Consider the following 15,956-nt stretch of genomic DNA (forward strand, 5'->3'; position numbering starts at 1 on the left):
AGACCAGTAGGCACAAGAGGTAATACTGGGGCTACAGTGGCTGACACTGGCTTGGCAGGTCCTCAGGACCTCAAGGCCCCTGGCTCTATATAGCTAAATTAATTAGAGTTTAGTTTGCAAATGCAGGCCCAGACATGAGATGTTGATAGGTTCTTACTAAACCTAATGTAGAAAAATGGGTGTCATTTTGAAGATTCTTACAATTTGAGAACCGAAAGGGACCTTAGCTAGGTATCATTCTGCCCTCTGATTTTTCAGGTAAAGAAACTGTGGCTCAGGGATGTAGTGATTTGTTGAAGGTCATGGAACAAAGGTGTGACAAAGCCATGGCTGGAAGCCCCAGGCCTTCTGCCTCCCACTGTGGTGCACACATCCCAATACATTGTTCTCAGATGCATTGTGCCCTGATTGTACACCCCATTTTACAATATGGCAAGACAAGGAAGCCTGTCTGATTTTATCATGGTCTCTGATGCTGGGCAGTGAGTTTTCATATGCTTACTTGTATCAAGAATAAACTAGGCCCAGTATAAAAATTTATAATAAACCATACCCACCTCTCTCCACCCTGCAAGGAAACTTTGGTAGATAAATTAGAGAGCTGATCTTCCTACAGACACCTCTACTATCTTTGGATGGAAGGGTACACTTGGGTAAGAGTCAACAATAGACAGCCTTTCCAACCTAATGCTAAGCCTCCACTTGAAATCAGCAAGACAGCATTTCTCTTTATGGGATCTTAAGTAACCTCGGTGTAAAGGTTGGACATCTGATAGGGCTAGTCTTAATGGGCACCAATGTTCCATGTTCTCTGAAAGCAAATTTTCGGACCTCATTTCCTTATTCTTCTCATCGCACACAGCGATGTCTTTGTTGAAACACATTAGGGCTATTCCTGGAGTTTGTGGGAAGTGACCACAAGAATCATTCTTTGTTATGATTTTATGTTATTGAAGCTACTTGTTCTTTGAGCTCACGCTGTGTGTAATATGTAGTGGTAAATCTATGTGGAGATCCCCCACTCTCCCTCCTCACCCATTTTGTTACCCATATGGCCTTGATAGAGACCATATTCTGTGGGGTAAATTCCTGTGTAGTTTGTTCAAGGAAAAAGTTCTATCTTTGAAGATAATTTTTTTACTTTCTTTTGTCAGAAAATGGAAAGTAGGCCACAATAGTGTTTTCTTTTCTGCTTTAATGGCCAGAAAACTTAGAGCCAAAGTTGAGTTATAAACTTATCTTGGGAGCTTGGCAGCCCCTCTCTTTCTACTTTTTTTTAGTTGGTTTCTATTCTGTTTTTATCCCTAATTGACCTATTCTACATTTTTTTAAATTAAAAGCTACTGTAGACACTTTTGGGGAAAGAAATGGCCCTTTGTTTTCTTGTGCATTTGAATTACATATACTATGTGCTTGAGTCATCCTGGCTTTAATGAGATGGAGTAATTGGTTCCAAAATCTTTGAGATGGGAAAGTATGCAAAGAGCAGAGCAAAACAATGGAATAGATCAAAGAATTTTTGGAAAATGGTTCCTGAAAATTCTCTAATGGAGTCCCTATTTGTCAGCTTACGGCAGGCTGATCAAGAGGTCTTTTGGAAACGGCTCATTGATGGGATTGCGACTGTTTCCAAAGAATTCAGATTTGGCAGGCTGGTTCGTTGTGAGTCTGTGTTACCTTGGAGCATGAGTGGCACTGATTCACTTTTTTGTCTGTGTCGTGCTTTTTCTCAGCCCAATTTTTCTTTTTCTCAGCCCAATTTTTCTTTTTCATGCCATTTGTCATAAATTACAGTGTGCTGGGATCAACAAAAACAGATCTTTCCACCCCCAGCCCTCCACTGAGGCAGCCGCTGCCAACTAGGCTCTACCATTCAGAGCCTTCCAACCCTGAGAACTGCGTTAGGATACGTGCTCTGGTCTCCGCCGGAGCAAATGCCATAGGTGGTCAGCAGCCAACACGCCTTCCTCCCAGTGTGCAGGGTCACGCCGACCCATGGTGCCTCTCGATTAGCTGTGTGATGTCATGGGGAGTTTTGAAACAACTGAGCTGCTAAGGAGAAAAGTGCTTATTAATTTCAAAAAACATTTTACACAAATAGAAATGTATAAACACTTAGCTGGTTAAGGAGTAGATTTCTGTTTTATTTTTTAAAGATTTATTTATTTGAGAGAGAGAGTGAGTGAGTGGGTGGGAAGGGGCAGAGGGAGAGGGAGAGGGAGAATCCCAAGCAGGCTCCACGAAGCAGGCTCTACTCCCAGCTAGGAGCCCGATGCGGGGCTTGATCCCACGACCCTGAGATCATGACCTGAGCTGAAAACTGGAGCCGGACATGTAACTGGCTGAACCAGTTTTTGTATATTGTATATAAATTGCACTTCCCAACTACAGTCAGTTTCAAAATTTTGCCTTTTGCAAAGATCAGCTCATGCCTTGTGTATTTTGATAGGAGAATGGTCCTTTAGAGAGTCTCAGAGGAGTTCTCTCTGAGTCTGGAGATCATTCTGCTTTCTGTTTCTGCTGAACATGCACTTACGTATTTGTTTACAAAGGTGAACAGAGTTAATCAAGGGGATTACTTAAACATAAAATTAAATAATATTTTTAAATGCATTTATTTGAGGTTGGAGGCAAGTAATCACCCTTGTTCTGAAAATGTATTCATCTTCGGGAAATGCAAACGGAAGCTTGTAGATCATGACACCATTTCCTGACTGGGCTAGCCTTATTTTCTTCTGAAGACTACATTTACCAGAATTGTATGTAAATATGCACTTGGAAGCTTCCAGCTCTACTTTCATTCATGCTGGAAGAAAGGAGAGAGGAAAATCCGTTTTTGGTGAAAAGAGTCATTGACATCAATTTCAAAGTCTTCTGATACCAACAATTTGTATTTTTGAAACATTGGCGCTCACACATGAAGATGGGCATTGTGGACAGGTCTGGAAGGATTCTCTACACTGAGAGATCCTTTAAAGTGGGGGTATTCCACACACGGGGTATGTTTTCGAACTGATCACAGCAGATCCTGTAGTGGATTGAGGGAGGTGCCTGGTGATGCGGGGAGACGTTTGGTATCAGCCCCAGTTTCTAGCATGTCAGGGAAAACCCGTGCTGGAGATCATGAACCACATTCACGGCCTCTGCTCCTCCTCTAACCCCTCTCCGTGCATTCCTGTGCTGTAGACTGGGAGGCGCGCATCGACAGCCACGGCAGGATCTTCTACGTGGATCACGTCAACCGAACCACCACGTGGCAGCGGCCGACAGCACCCCCGGCCCCCCAGGTGCTGCAGAGGTCCAACTCCATACAGCAGATGGAGCAGCTGAACCGGAGGTGAGGAGGGCGCTTCCGCTCTGGCTGTAGCGTGGTTGGCCTTATGCTCATTTGGGCCGCAGAAGATGACATGGTTGTCTCTCTCGTCGGTGGGTGACCTGTCATGAACATGTAGCTGGTACCTCTTTTGATTTATAGACTTCACTGAACTTCTCTTGGTTGAAAAAATAGGAATAACAGTCATACCCCACTTGTTTGGAAACTGGAGAGGAAATAAGTAATGACGACCCTTTTCACCAACCCAAGGCATTGATTTTTAGTAAAAACAGAGTGTGTACATCTATATATAGATAAAGATACAATATATATATATATATATATATACATATATATAAATTATGAAGCCAAATATCTTTCTAAATACCTAGAATCTCTATTCATCATACATCTTTATCACCAACTAAGCTTTTTAAATGTCATTCTTTTGTGAAAATTAATGGCCATGAAATAGAAAGTTCTTTTCTTTAACAATGTAAGAATTTTTCTTTGATTGAGGGCCACAGTTTTTTTTTCCCCCCAGTTTTATTACTTTGTTAGGCAAGTGTTTCACAAACAACAAACAGAAGGAATTCAATGCATTGTAATTTACTTAAGCAACAGATGGCCCAAAGGTCAGGGAATGGATAAAAGTATAAAGTTTAGGGAAGAAGTTTTTGCTGAAGCCGAGAGGATAGTGGAAATATCTGGGCCCTGGGGGAGCGGTTGGGTCCTTCATTTTGGAGGCTGCTGTGATGTAACGCTAGGCTACTGATTTTAGGTACCAGAGTATCCGCAGAACCATGACGAACGAGAGGCCTGAGGAAAATACCAATGCTATCGATGGGGCAGCGGAGGAAGCTGACTTTCACCCAGCCAGTGCAGGTGAGAGCCTGTGGGTTGGTTTGGTTTGTAATCTCACAGAAGTAGAAAACAAATCATATGGATCTCCAACAGATGAGGTTTATCTTTTAGTGAACTTTTAATCTTCAGTAAGATCTGGTAATCCAGCGCAAATAAGAGAATTCACCAGAGACCTCTTCTAATCCACGACTTTTTACTAGTGCTAAGAGAAGAATGACAAAACCAGATAGAATATAAATAACTAATCTCTAGATGTGTAGGATGGAGGAAAATGATTGAATCTGATCACTTAAAACATCTAGGCATGCATTAAAATGTTAATAGTGGCTAGAAGTACTCCGTTCCATTCCAGTCAGGCCTTACCTGTGAATTTACATGGAAGCAAAGCGTGTTTGGAGGATGAAAATAATAGTCAATGATGTAGCTATTCTTTGGCTCTTTTAAAACGTAGATGGAAGTGAACAGCTATGTTTCCACTACATGGAAAGGTTTCCCTAAAAGCCTTTGTGGTCTGCCCACCCAGATTTCCGGCGGGAGAGCGTCCTGCCCCACTCTACCTCCAGATCCAGGCTCACGTTGCTGTTACAGTCTCCCCCCGTGAAGTTCCTCATCAGCCCAGAGTTCTTCACCGTGCTGCATTCTAACCCCGTGAGTACCGAATCTGAGAGTTTGCGGAGGAGACAGGGGCAGGCCAAAGGAAATTATCCTGGTCTGCATAACGAATTGTAAGAATGATAAGAGCTGTTTACTGAGCACTAAGTGCATTCCAAGGTCTGTGCTAAGCACTGTGTATGTTCTAACCCATTTGGTCCCAATACACCTAGAAGTCAGATGAAATTTCCATTTTTCCAGATAAAGAAACAGAAGCAGAGAAGTTACACTTTCGTAAGATACAGGCTTCCAGTGATGGAATGACCGAATCATGGGACTAAAATCTATAGCCTAGGAAATAAAGCCAATATATTGTGATAGCACTGGATGGTGACAGTTGGTGGCTATAGGGCCCAGGACATGCTGAAGTCAAGTTTGAGCCTGGGAAGGTGGGCAGAAGCCAAGTTACATGACCTAGACTCATACATGGGACAATTCTGGGAAAGGGTAAGGCTCTTATACAAAGGACAGTGGGCGAACATTTGCAATTGTTACTGTAAAACATTATCATTCTGTGGTGGGAAGAGCTTTAGGCGTGAAGTCAGATAGCGCAAGTTTTCCTTTGCTTCTCTGTTTGTCCCTTTGTTCATGCATTCATTCAACCAGGATTTATTAAATGCCTGTGATTGGCTGGTGCAGTGCAGACTGGGGATAGAGTGGTCAACCGGACAGAGCAGGTGATGATAGCAAACTAGGGAACCGGAAGAGTTAATTCAAATGGTGCGGTGTGACATGAGGCACCATACATGGGGCGAAGGTGTACTTGAGGATGAGCTCCTGGACGCACTGCTTTAGATGGGCTGGACAGGAAGACCTTTTTGGGGGAGCTACATTTAAGCTGTTTATAAAATGTCCAGAAGCCAGTAGGGTAAAGGTCTGGGAGCAGAACCTTCCTTGCCAGGGAAAAGCAAAGGCTCTAAGGCTTGAATGAGTCTGATGTGGTATAGAATAAGGTCAGAGAGGTGAACAAGGCTTCAGAATGTAGGGCTGGTGTGATCTGGCAAAAAGTTTGGGTTTTATTCTAAATGGATTTCTTCTAAGGTGATTTCCTATAGGGGTGTAATGTTAATGTTTATAAGCTCCCTCTAGCTGCTTAGCTGAATATAGGTTTTAGAGGGCAAGGCTGCACCAGGGACACAAGTGAAAAGGCCCCACGGTGAGACATAGAAGGAGCTGGGACTAGTGCAGTAGCAGTAGAGATGATGACAAGGGGGTGAATATGGGACATGTTTTGGAGGAAGAGCAGACATTTTTGTTAATACTTTAGAGTGTGGGGACAAGAGAAAAGAAAGGCTTCCAGAAAGAGCAGTTGATTGGGTAGTAATGTTCAAAGGTTTGCTGATAAATATTCAACAACAGCTGTGGGAGAATGTGTGTGTGTGTGTGTGTGTGTGTGTGTGTGTGTGTATCTTACTGAGTGAAGGATGTATAGCACACAATTTACAAATAATAATAAAATACACAATGCTTTTGTTGCTTTTTGCTGAAGTCTGACAGCAGTAGCCAACCTATAGTTGTCGTTTACAGACAAATCTAGTTCCAACATGAATCTTTTCATCTACATTAACTGTTAAGACAACAGTGAAGCAGGGGTGATGCAGGTGGGAGCGTCACACTCCCGTGTTACTGAGCTCAGTGGTACCTTCTCTTTGAGCCACATAACTCCTGAATACCGGACTTAACTCTCTTCTTGGGCACGCTCGCAGGCATGTTGTATGCAGCGTAATAGCACAATGTGAAGTTTAATCTGTATTATTAGCATTTTATTTTCTCTATCAGTTTCTTAAGTCTAGACCTGACATCTAGAAAGAAACCAACAAACTTTTTTGTAAAGGCCCAGAAAGTATGTGTTTTCAGCTTCTGGGCCAAAGACAACATGGAAACAAGTGGACGTGGCTGTATCTCAAAACACTTTGCAGATGCAGCCAGCCAGCCCACACCTATCCTGGGCAGCCCACAGAATAATATCGAGGCCTGGTTTGCCTTTACTGATTTCTGTGATGTTAATACTCCCAACTATAGCTAATTTTAAGCTACCAATATGACCTCACCAGGTTGTCAATGCAGATTGCTTTCTTGGGTGCAACTTCCTCATCACTACAATGTTTCAAGTAGAGGCTGGAGTCACATTGTTGGGTTGTGGTTAAAGGCTGTAGCTTTTAAACTTGGTCAAGTTCTATAAATAAATGCATATTCTTGATTCCCAGCTCTTAGAGATCCTGGTTCATTAGGTCTGGAGAGCTTCAACCATCTGTTTGGTTGGTTGGTTGGTTGGTTCCTTAAGTGATTCTGATGCAACTGGTCTATGACCTGTAGCTTTGGAATTCCTAGAATAAGATGTTGTGTTTAATGACCTCACTGCTTTTGTCACAACGGTAACACATCTGGACGTTGGACAAATAACAGATTTTAATAGTGTGAAGATACTCAGCAGCTTAAATGTTTTTTGTTTCTTTTGTCTTCATGCTTTCATTGCTTTCCCCTTTTCTTGGGCATGATTTCAAAACACCTTTTGCTGGGAAGCCAGTCTTGATTCTAAAGTATTCTCTCTAAAGCATTTTAATTTTTTTCTTTTTCCTACCTGAACTGCCTTCATTACTGGCCACAAAGATCTCATGCTGTGCAGGTATACATTTGCGTGAGGTCAGAATTCTGTTGGGTTTAGGAAGCCTTATTTCCCTGACTTCTCTGTGGCAGGAATTAAAGTAGCTGGATTTACTTTGCTGATGATCTCAAGGTAGAATTTATGGGAATAAGTTCCACAGTTTGTTGTTTTTTTTGGTAGAGGTTATTACTTGATGGAATCTCTTCTTTTTCCTAGATTATGTAACAAAATTTTATGAGATAAACTTTTATTTGGTTTTCTTATTTTAATATTTATTTTTTTAATTTTTAATTTTATTATTATTATTTAATTTATTTTCTTATCTTAAGATTTTTTTTTTTGCTTGAATTGTTTATTAACCATAACTGTTTCAGTAGACTCCCTGTTTATATTATTGGAAATGTTCAACATACAAAAGGAGTATATTGATTTAGAAGCCTTCCTAATTCTGTCTTTTTATGATTTGAAGATAATCAGTTTATATTAAAAGAGTCATAAAAAATAGATTGCATGGAACAGTAACTTAATCATTTTTATTGAAAATAATGAAATTAAGTAGCTATATAATTGTAATAACTCTAAAGGAAAACTTAAAATATTGTTTTTTGTATTCTGTTTTCATTTTTTCGCCTTGTGTTTGCTTAAGGTATATACTACTGCCCTCTGCTGGTATGATCAGATTTCTTCCAAAATTGTATTCATAAACAATTTCTGAAAACTCAAGATCTAATTATTAGTGTCATATCTTTTATACTTCTATGCCTGTGTTTGTCTAATTAATGTAATACATAAATATGTCTCCTAATATGTAACTGAATAATGTTTCCAACATACATGCCAAAAATTGTTATTCTAGCTTTTATTAAGCTGTAGAAATACATTAATTCTACCATCTAAACTCTTTAGTATTTAAAGGGGAAAAATTATTCAAAAATACATAAATATATTCTTACAAGCCAGGAATTCCTGCTATTGCAAAATAAATGAATTAATAGTTTACAATTAGTTTTGCTAATAAGTTAAATTTTCCCTCCATTTTACTCTTTAGCTAGCTGAAAATAATATAAAATCCCTTATGATTAAAAATACAGACTGTGTAAGACGGGGCTCTTTTCATATCCCTGCATACATTTTATGGAAGCAAAGTTACTTGATTTTGTTTATAATAAATTTTGTTCTGTGAATAAGGTATACGAATGCTCAGATCTGCTCACTTGTGAACATGAAAGACATGAGAGAGAAACATGAGGATTCAGAATACCTATTCTTTTTATTTCATTTTGTTTTTAAAGATTTATTTATTTATTTGAAAGAGAGGGAGAGAGTTTGCGGGCACACACACACATATGCTAGTGGGGGGAGGGGAAGAAGGAGACAAGCAGACTCCCTGTTGGGTGGGGTGGGTGGGCTCCATCCCATGACCCTGAGATTAAGACCTGAGCTGAAATCTAGAGTCAGATGCTTAACGGACCGAGCCACCCAGGCACCCCTCAGTATGCCTATTCTTGATGTAGGATTTATGAAATGTGAAAGACAAATTTTATTTAGCTTTGATGTACTTACTATGTTATTGCAAAGAACAAAATTAGATGAAATCAAGACTAGGCCAGGTCATCCTGGACATATGGTCACTATAACACGAAATGAAGGAAGGAAGGAAGGAAGGAAAAAAGAAAAGAGAAGAGAAGAGAAAAGAAAGGGAGGGAGGAAAGAAGGAGTGAGGAAGAAAAGGAAAGGAAAGGAAAGAAAGGAAAAAAGAAGAAAAAGGGATTACTGTTTGCACTGTGGTTGGTTGATAAGAAATGCGTATTTTACATTGTGTTCTTATTCTGCTGCCAAATGGCAATAACGTTCCCCTCAACTCCTCTCAGTGTTTTTCATTTCTAACACCTCAAGACACTCAACCAAACAAAACACATTAAGCTCCAAGGAATGTTATTTTAACGGAATTCCAGTAAAGAAGTTCAGGTGATCCTTCACTCAACCATCAGATGTTCATTTCCTGCCCAGAAAATGGGAAACACCCACGAGTAAGGCCAGGAAGGGAGCTTTGGAGTCGAGAAGCAGGAACCGAAGGGGACTTGCCAGTCAGCACGAGAGACCGTTTCCAGGCGTTGGTTCCGTCCACGTAACCGCCGTCAGCCCTCCCGGTTCTCCTGGTGACTCCGCATGCAGCCGCTGCCACACAAGATCGTTCCGGGCGTTTCCACGAGATTTTATCCTGTGAGGAAACACGGCGCGTTGGTTTTTTCCTAATCGACTTGGGTTTCAGGTAGAAAGTCACATCGATTTACTACATCCTTTCCTGTAAGTCCAAAACAAAACAACGACCCAAACACCGAAAAGCCCTCACCCAGTGAGCTCCGCAGAACCAGCGAGGGCCAACCCAGTGCCTCGTTGCTCTTCTCCCACGGCTTTGCCAGCATTTGCTTCCGGGAAGACCAAGCTCTTGTCGTGCGGCCTCCCTGCCTAGCGCTTCCCGAGCGCTGGGACCCTCTCGTGGTTGCTCTGCCGCTTCACTCTGTGTTTCAGCATTTTCACGGCTTCTGTGCCCTTTGATGTCCAAACTCGACTTTCTGCCTGCGGGGAAACTCTTCCTCCCACCTTTTCCTACAATGTCCCTCGCCGTCCTCATCTCTGTATCCTCGGGCTTTAACACAGGGCTTGTGACAGAATTAATGAAAGGTGATGAAAACCTTCTTCAGTTAATAGAAAGTGGGACGCTGGCCCTTATCTTCAAAGACCTCAAAAGTAGAAAACAATTTTACTGCTATCAGTCATCTGTTTTAACATAGGTATGGTAGGTATAATCCCTCATATATCCCTTTACTTACTTCTACTCTATGTTTTTATAGTGATTTTTACTTCTTCAAAGCTGTTTTGCATCCTTTGTTTCACTGGGCTTGAGTCTCACGTGCCTATGAAGAAAGCGGGGCAGTTCCTATGATCCCATGTTACAGGTGAACGAAGATTTAATCTCTGAGGCAGAGAGTAAATGATTTTCTTTGTCTCTGTCCGTGAGTGACAGGGCCGTAACGAGAATCTTCACTGTGGTTCCATATGAACTGGAGTATAAATACTCTTCTGAAATATATATACATATATATACACACACATACATACACATATGTAGTTAAATATACAAATATATATCCAAAATGGTATATATTTAAAAACAAAAAATAGAATAAACATATGTATAAAAACATATGAACATACATATGTGTATAAATGTCATGTGTATATACATAAATACATACATAAATATGTTCGTATGTTTCTATATATTCATTTTTTCCTGACAGAAATGTCGCAGTCTGAAGGGATGTTCCCATTTGCCTTACAGGTTCTGTATGGGCACTTAGAGTCTGTGCATGTTCAGACTTGAAAAAGCTATGGTTCCAGAGATCGTTTGCTGGTTACTGATAAGAAATCTTTCTTGCACTTACTTTGCTTTGGTAGGTGGTTTTTTTCACCCCACTCAAACTTGGCACTCTGTGGCATATCTTACTGAGAGGAGAGGAGGAAAATGAACGGATGTAACTAATGATAAGACTGGCCTTAAGACTCCTGAGCGCAGATTGCTGGGCAAACCCAGGGACTTACTTCACTTCACGCCTAGGGCTGCGACAGGTTCCTTCACCTAATTACTACTTCTTGCCCTAATGAAGTTCTCCTTCTCTTTAGTAGAAGGAGGAACATTTCTGGTGCTCCAGATAAAGAATCAGGATGTAGCCTATTTACTTAGATTAATGGGGCGGGGGGAAGAAATCAGAGGGACCAAGAGATATGCCTGGAACAATAGTTAATATAATACTTTATCTAATAGAATTATCCTGCAATAATGCACCCCAAAGAGACTGACTGGGGAGTATGGCTTGAAAGTTTGGGGCCAACTGCCACTCGAGCTGGTGTGGTCTCAGGCCTCTAAGCTTGCAGTGGCTTCTGTGAAAATACATCAGCAGCACAGAGCGAAATGCAAAAAACAGATCCTTGCTGATTGTGCATAAAACACCAAGGCAGGGTCAGCCACAGGCTAAACTATTAGTTAGCTAACGTTCGTCTCTGACAACCTCCAACTTCTTTTATTAGTCTCCGTCTCTGCTTTCATGATATCACTTTCTTATTCTCTCATGCTCTCTAATTGCCCGGAGCCCCTGCGTCGGCTTGCCTGTCTTGGCAGTGCACTGTGCTCTGAACCTCACAATTTCTCTGAGCCATCAAATCCTCCTCTCAGTTAGACTGTCAGGTTGAAATACAAGCTCAGCGTGTTTTATACTCAGGTGTGCAAAGGACTTAGTGCACTGGTGTTTTGAGGATAGTTCAGTGTGGCCGGCTGGCCCGCCTGCCTTCCTGCCTCCTCCCTCCCTCTCTTACTTCTGTTCTGTCTTTTGTTTTGATAGGACCAAAATATTTTAGTAAAAAATATATAATGATGGAATCAATTGGAAAAACTATATAAAAGTCATCTTATATAGTTTAGTCTATATATCAATAACAGAAACTAACAGATCTTGATGGCTTAAGCTGACAAAGGTCTGTTTTCCATCCCAAATTGGGTCATCAAGGTTCTCTGATCCCTGTAATTACTCAGGGACCCAGGGACCTAGACTGGGGAGCCACCACCATTTCAAATATCACCAGTTGCTGTGATAAGTGTGCCAAAGGGAAGAAAGCTCTAGAAGGACTGACATCATCAATAAATACTTTGACCAGAACATGACATATGTTAGGGGATCCTGGACAGACAGGAGCAATGTTAACTGTCCTCATACTCATTCATTTTTCATCCTCAGTAACTACCACAGTACTGGGCATAGCAAAGACAGTAAATGTTTCTTAAAATGAAATCACTTCCAGAGATCCTGATTTCTTTTGGGTTTGCTTTGGTCTACCTTAGAATGAAACAAATAACAGAACCACAAAGTTAGCCTGAAGGCCTCCAGACTCAGTCTAGTGGTACTGGGATGCTAAAGGTAAGAAGAATCCTTTTAATCTATCTGAGAAGAATAGAATTCTGGAATAGATCCTTCACAACCGTATCAATTTCATGACTGTCATATTCTTTCTGATAATGCAAGGAAATAGCTCCATATAGTTATTCCTTTTCTACTTCTTGGCACGTAATATTACACAATGGACATTTGTTGACTGACTTATATGTGGATAGCCCATGGCTTATGGCTAATTTCTGGAATCTTGTTTAAGTATCATAGAGATGAAGACTATAACGTTTTTCACAAGACAGTCACTTTTTTGTGTGGTTGTATAGTGGGGTTTTATTAAATGTGCATTTCAGCTGTATAAATTCAGTATACACACACGCATATATACATATACATAAGCACACACACACATACACCAAAAAAGAGAGAGAAAAAAATCACGTATACAGCCCCGGCAGTTCTGCCTGCCATTCCACTCATTGAGATTATGCCTGGAAGAAGGCGTGAGATGAAAAACCTTTTTCTGTGTGGTCTCAGTTGAATTTGACTCTCAGGGAGAGCAACTCAACCCATTGCAAATACTCTGATATTCAGATATATGGCCACCCACTTTTCCTGTGCAGCTTAGCTGCTAAATGTATAACTGCTTCCCTGGTACTCACCCAAAGACCAGGGATCTCATCCAGCGCTGGAGGGAAAACTGGCTATGTTGGGGTTCCCCGTGAGATGGTATATTTGTATTTGACATGGTATGACTCTGTGTGGTTTTTGCCTAAGACCAACTTAAGGACCTGACATCCTCTGTGGAATGAGATTCTTGTTCTTTAGAAAACTAGACATCATCCATGCGGCTCCCTTACTTTCTGTCATCTTGCTGTGTTATTTTGATCAAAATATTGTGCTCAGCCTGCTGTTTCCACGCGCGAGTCTAGAGCTGTATGGAAGCTTCTATGCCAACTGGACGACTACATACCCCTGATGTCGTGTGGGAAGCACGTTGCTGTTGTAGGTCCACGCGGGTTGACGTGGTTCTCCTTTCTGTTCCCCAGAGTGCCTACCGCATGTTTACAAACAACACGTGTTTGAAGCACATGATCACCAAAGTCCGGCGGGACACCCACCACTTTGAACGCTACCAGCATAACCGAGATCTTGTGGGATTCCTCAACATGTTCGCCAACAAACAGCTGGAGCTGCCAAGGGGCTGGGAGATGAAACACGATCATCAGGGCAAGGTAACACGAGGGAGTCGCCTGGGGAAGCTGCTAAAGGACACCGGGCTGCCCACAGTGTTGGCCTTGGCTCAGCCATTCACGGGAGGGGAAAGGCCTCTGTGGGGTGAGACCTTCCATGTCCCGGTTCAGGGGAAACCTGGACACGCAGGTTGTCTCTACAGACAGTTACTCTGCCGTTCTGAAACAGTCTGGAGTGGACAGGTGCAAGGGCATTTATTTGGCAAAATACTCTCTTTTGCCTTAATATTCTTCTGCCTATGATCTCTCCCCACTTTCTGCTATTTAGAGGAAAGATTTCTTCGGCCGGGACACTTCCTCCTCATTAGTTACGCAGGTGGTGTTACAGGTCGTTGATCGAACAGCTGTCGTGTTCGGGGAAAGTGGCTAGGAGGTCAGTAAGCAACGGCTCAGCTGCACTGCGGCCTCGGTGGTGGTGTTTCAGAGCCCCGATTTTGTTAGCCTATTAAACAAGACTCACAGAGTAATTCACGTATGATGAGAAATACATACCAGTGTCATACAGGCCAGAGGAACCGCGTCCGCACTTCCCTCATAGCCAGGGGCCCCAGAAAGCCAGGTTATGATCAGGATGTGGTCATGAGTAAGAAATCAGAATGAGAAAGTTGGTAATTTTTATAGGGTGTTTCTCAGCTAAGACTTTATGTTTTTAAATACTCTGGTTTAGTACCTACTCTGGGCCATGAACTGTTTAAGGTCTTTCTACATATGAGTTCCTCACTAGAGCTCTGTGAGGCAATGCTGCTCTTATTAATGCCATTTACAGACAAGGAGCCTCAGGTCAAGAATGGTGTGGCGGCTTGCCCAGGGTCACAGAGAGGGGTAGTGACTGAGCTGCGCTCCAGCCCAGGCATCCTGGTTCACGGTTCACGCTCCCAAGCAGGGCCTGCTCTTTGTATGGTGCACAACCAGCCTCAGTTCCCCTAGCTGTAAGAAGACTGAAATGTATGACTTGGAGGATGGAGGGGATTAAAATGATATGACATTTAAAGTATTTAATCATGCTTCACTCATTCATTCAACAAATATTTATAGAGTACCTGTGCAAAACAGGTAAGTCATCCACTTCATAGGACTGCCATGTTCACGGATAGAGACAGAAAATAGACAGATAGCATGCCAGATGCTAACGGACGCTGTGATTCTAAAAAACCGGGGGATGGGGACTAGAGAAAGACAGGAGTACAGAGTTATTTTGTACAGGGTGGCCGGGGAATGCCTCCCAGTCAGGTTCGATGTGAACAGAGACCTGAACAAAGTGAGGAGTAAACATATAAGGGAAGGAGCTTTCAAAGCAAGTGAAATGTTAAAATCCTCAATAAATGCCATTCTCCCCCAGGGTGACCTCTAGCAACAATACCACAGTAGCATCTTCCTCATCTTGAGCTCAGCGTCCAGCAATCTTATCTGAGAACCTATAACCAGCCCAAATAGATGTTTTAAAGAGCATGTACTTTAACGCATGGGAGAAGCTCTCAGACTCAATGAAACTATTGACTTGATTTCTGTAAATTTCTTTAATCAACCTATAATTCCTAGCCCAGAGAAGATTAGAGGTCTCAAGCATGAAGTGTAGTATAGATGAAAGAGAATGGATTTGTGTTTATGTCCCTGGCAGGGAAGCCTTTCCAAGACATTCAGAAGAGGGAGGCAGGGCCATCTAGCACTTCTAGAACTTTTTCCTCCAGAGAATTATGTCACACTGCTGGTGCTAAGTTTGGTTCGGCAACCTGAGAACCCAATGTTTGTAAACGTTCTACTGAAAGGAAGGACATAGATTGTTTAAGTAAAGACTTTGGGAAGTACTGATGGTATTACCCCTGGGTATAAAAGAGCAGTACCATACCAGAAATTCAGCTCTCTTCTCAACTCTGACAAGATTTTACCTGTGTCCTAGGGAGTTATGCTCATTAGAGAGCCATGGGTCTAGGGAAAGCCCAACTTGAGATAATGGCTGCCATATATTTTTGCTCTGAGACTTAACTTGCTAAGTCACTTGTCCCCTTCACTAAAGGCGATCAGAACCTTGTGTTTACCTCATGGGGCAGTCCCTTCCTGCCACTCATAATGTGCCAGACCCACTGCAGGAGAGAGCTGCTGCTTAATGATCCTGGACCTTGAGAAAAGTTTTAGTTTTGTTTACGACACTATTTAAGAAGAGTTACAATGTATTCTTAGGAGCAAGTTCTATCTGATAGTCTTTATAAAAGTTTCCATAGTTAAGCTGAGGTAAACATATCTCTGCTCTGTGTACAACACAACTGTCCATTTTACTTGCTGAGGCTTTCAGACTTATTTGGGGGTTTCAGTGCCTGAAGTTGTAG

At 41.9% G+C, this 15,956-nt stretch overlaps 1 protein-coding gene across 4 annotated transcripts in view; it reads left to right on the plus strand.

Moving 5' to 3' along the window:
* HECW2 (HECT, C2 and WW domain containing E3 ubiquitin protein ligase 2) overlaps nucleotides 1-15,956 on the plus strand; it is a 368,867-nt gene that overhangs the window by 253,124 nt on the left and 99,787 nt on the right. For all 4 annotated transcript variants that reach the window (XM_082689013.1, XM_082689011.1, XM_082689012.1 and 1 more), the window contains 4 exons: nucleotides 3,187-3,337; nucleotides 4,095-4,198; nucleotides 4,701-4,825; nucleotides 13,429-13,614. In XM_082689013.1, the coding sequence (XP_082545139.1) occupies nucleotides 3,187-3,337; nucleotides 4,095-4,198; nucleotides 4,701-4,825; nucleotides 13,429-13,614 (566 nt within the window). The remainder of the gene's footprint in view (nucleotides 1-3,186; nucleotides 3,338-4,094; nucleotides 4,199-4,700; nucleotides 4,826-13,428; nucleotides 13,615-15,956) is intronic.

This window comes from Mustela nivalis (genome assembly GCF_964662115.1).
Source record: "Mustela nivalis genome assembly, chromosome: 11".
Classification (NCBI taxonomy): Eukaryota; Metazoa; Chordata; class Mammalia; order Carnivora; family Mustelidae; genus Mustela; species Mustela nivalis.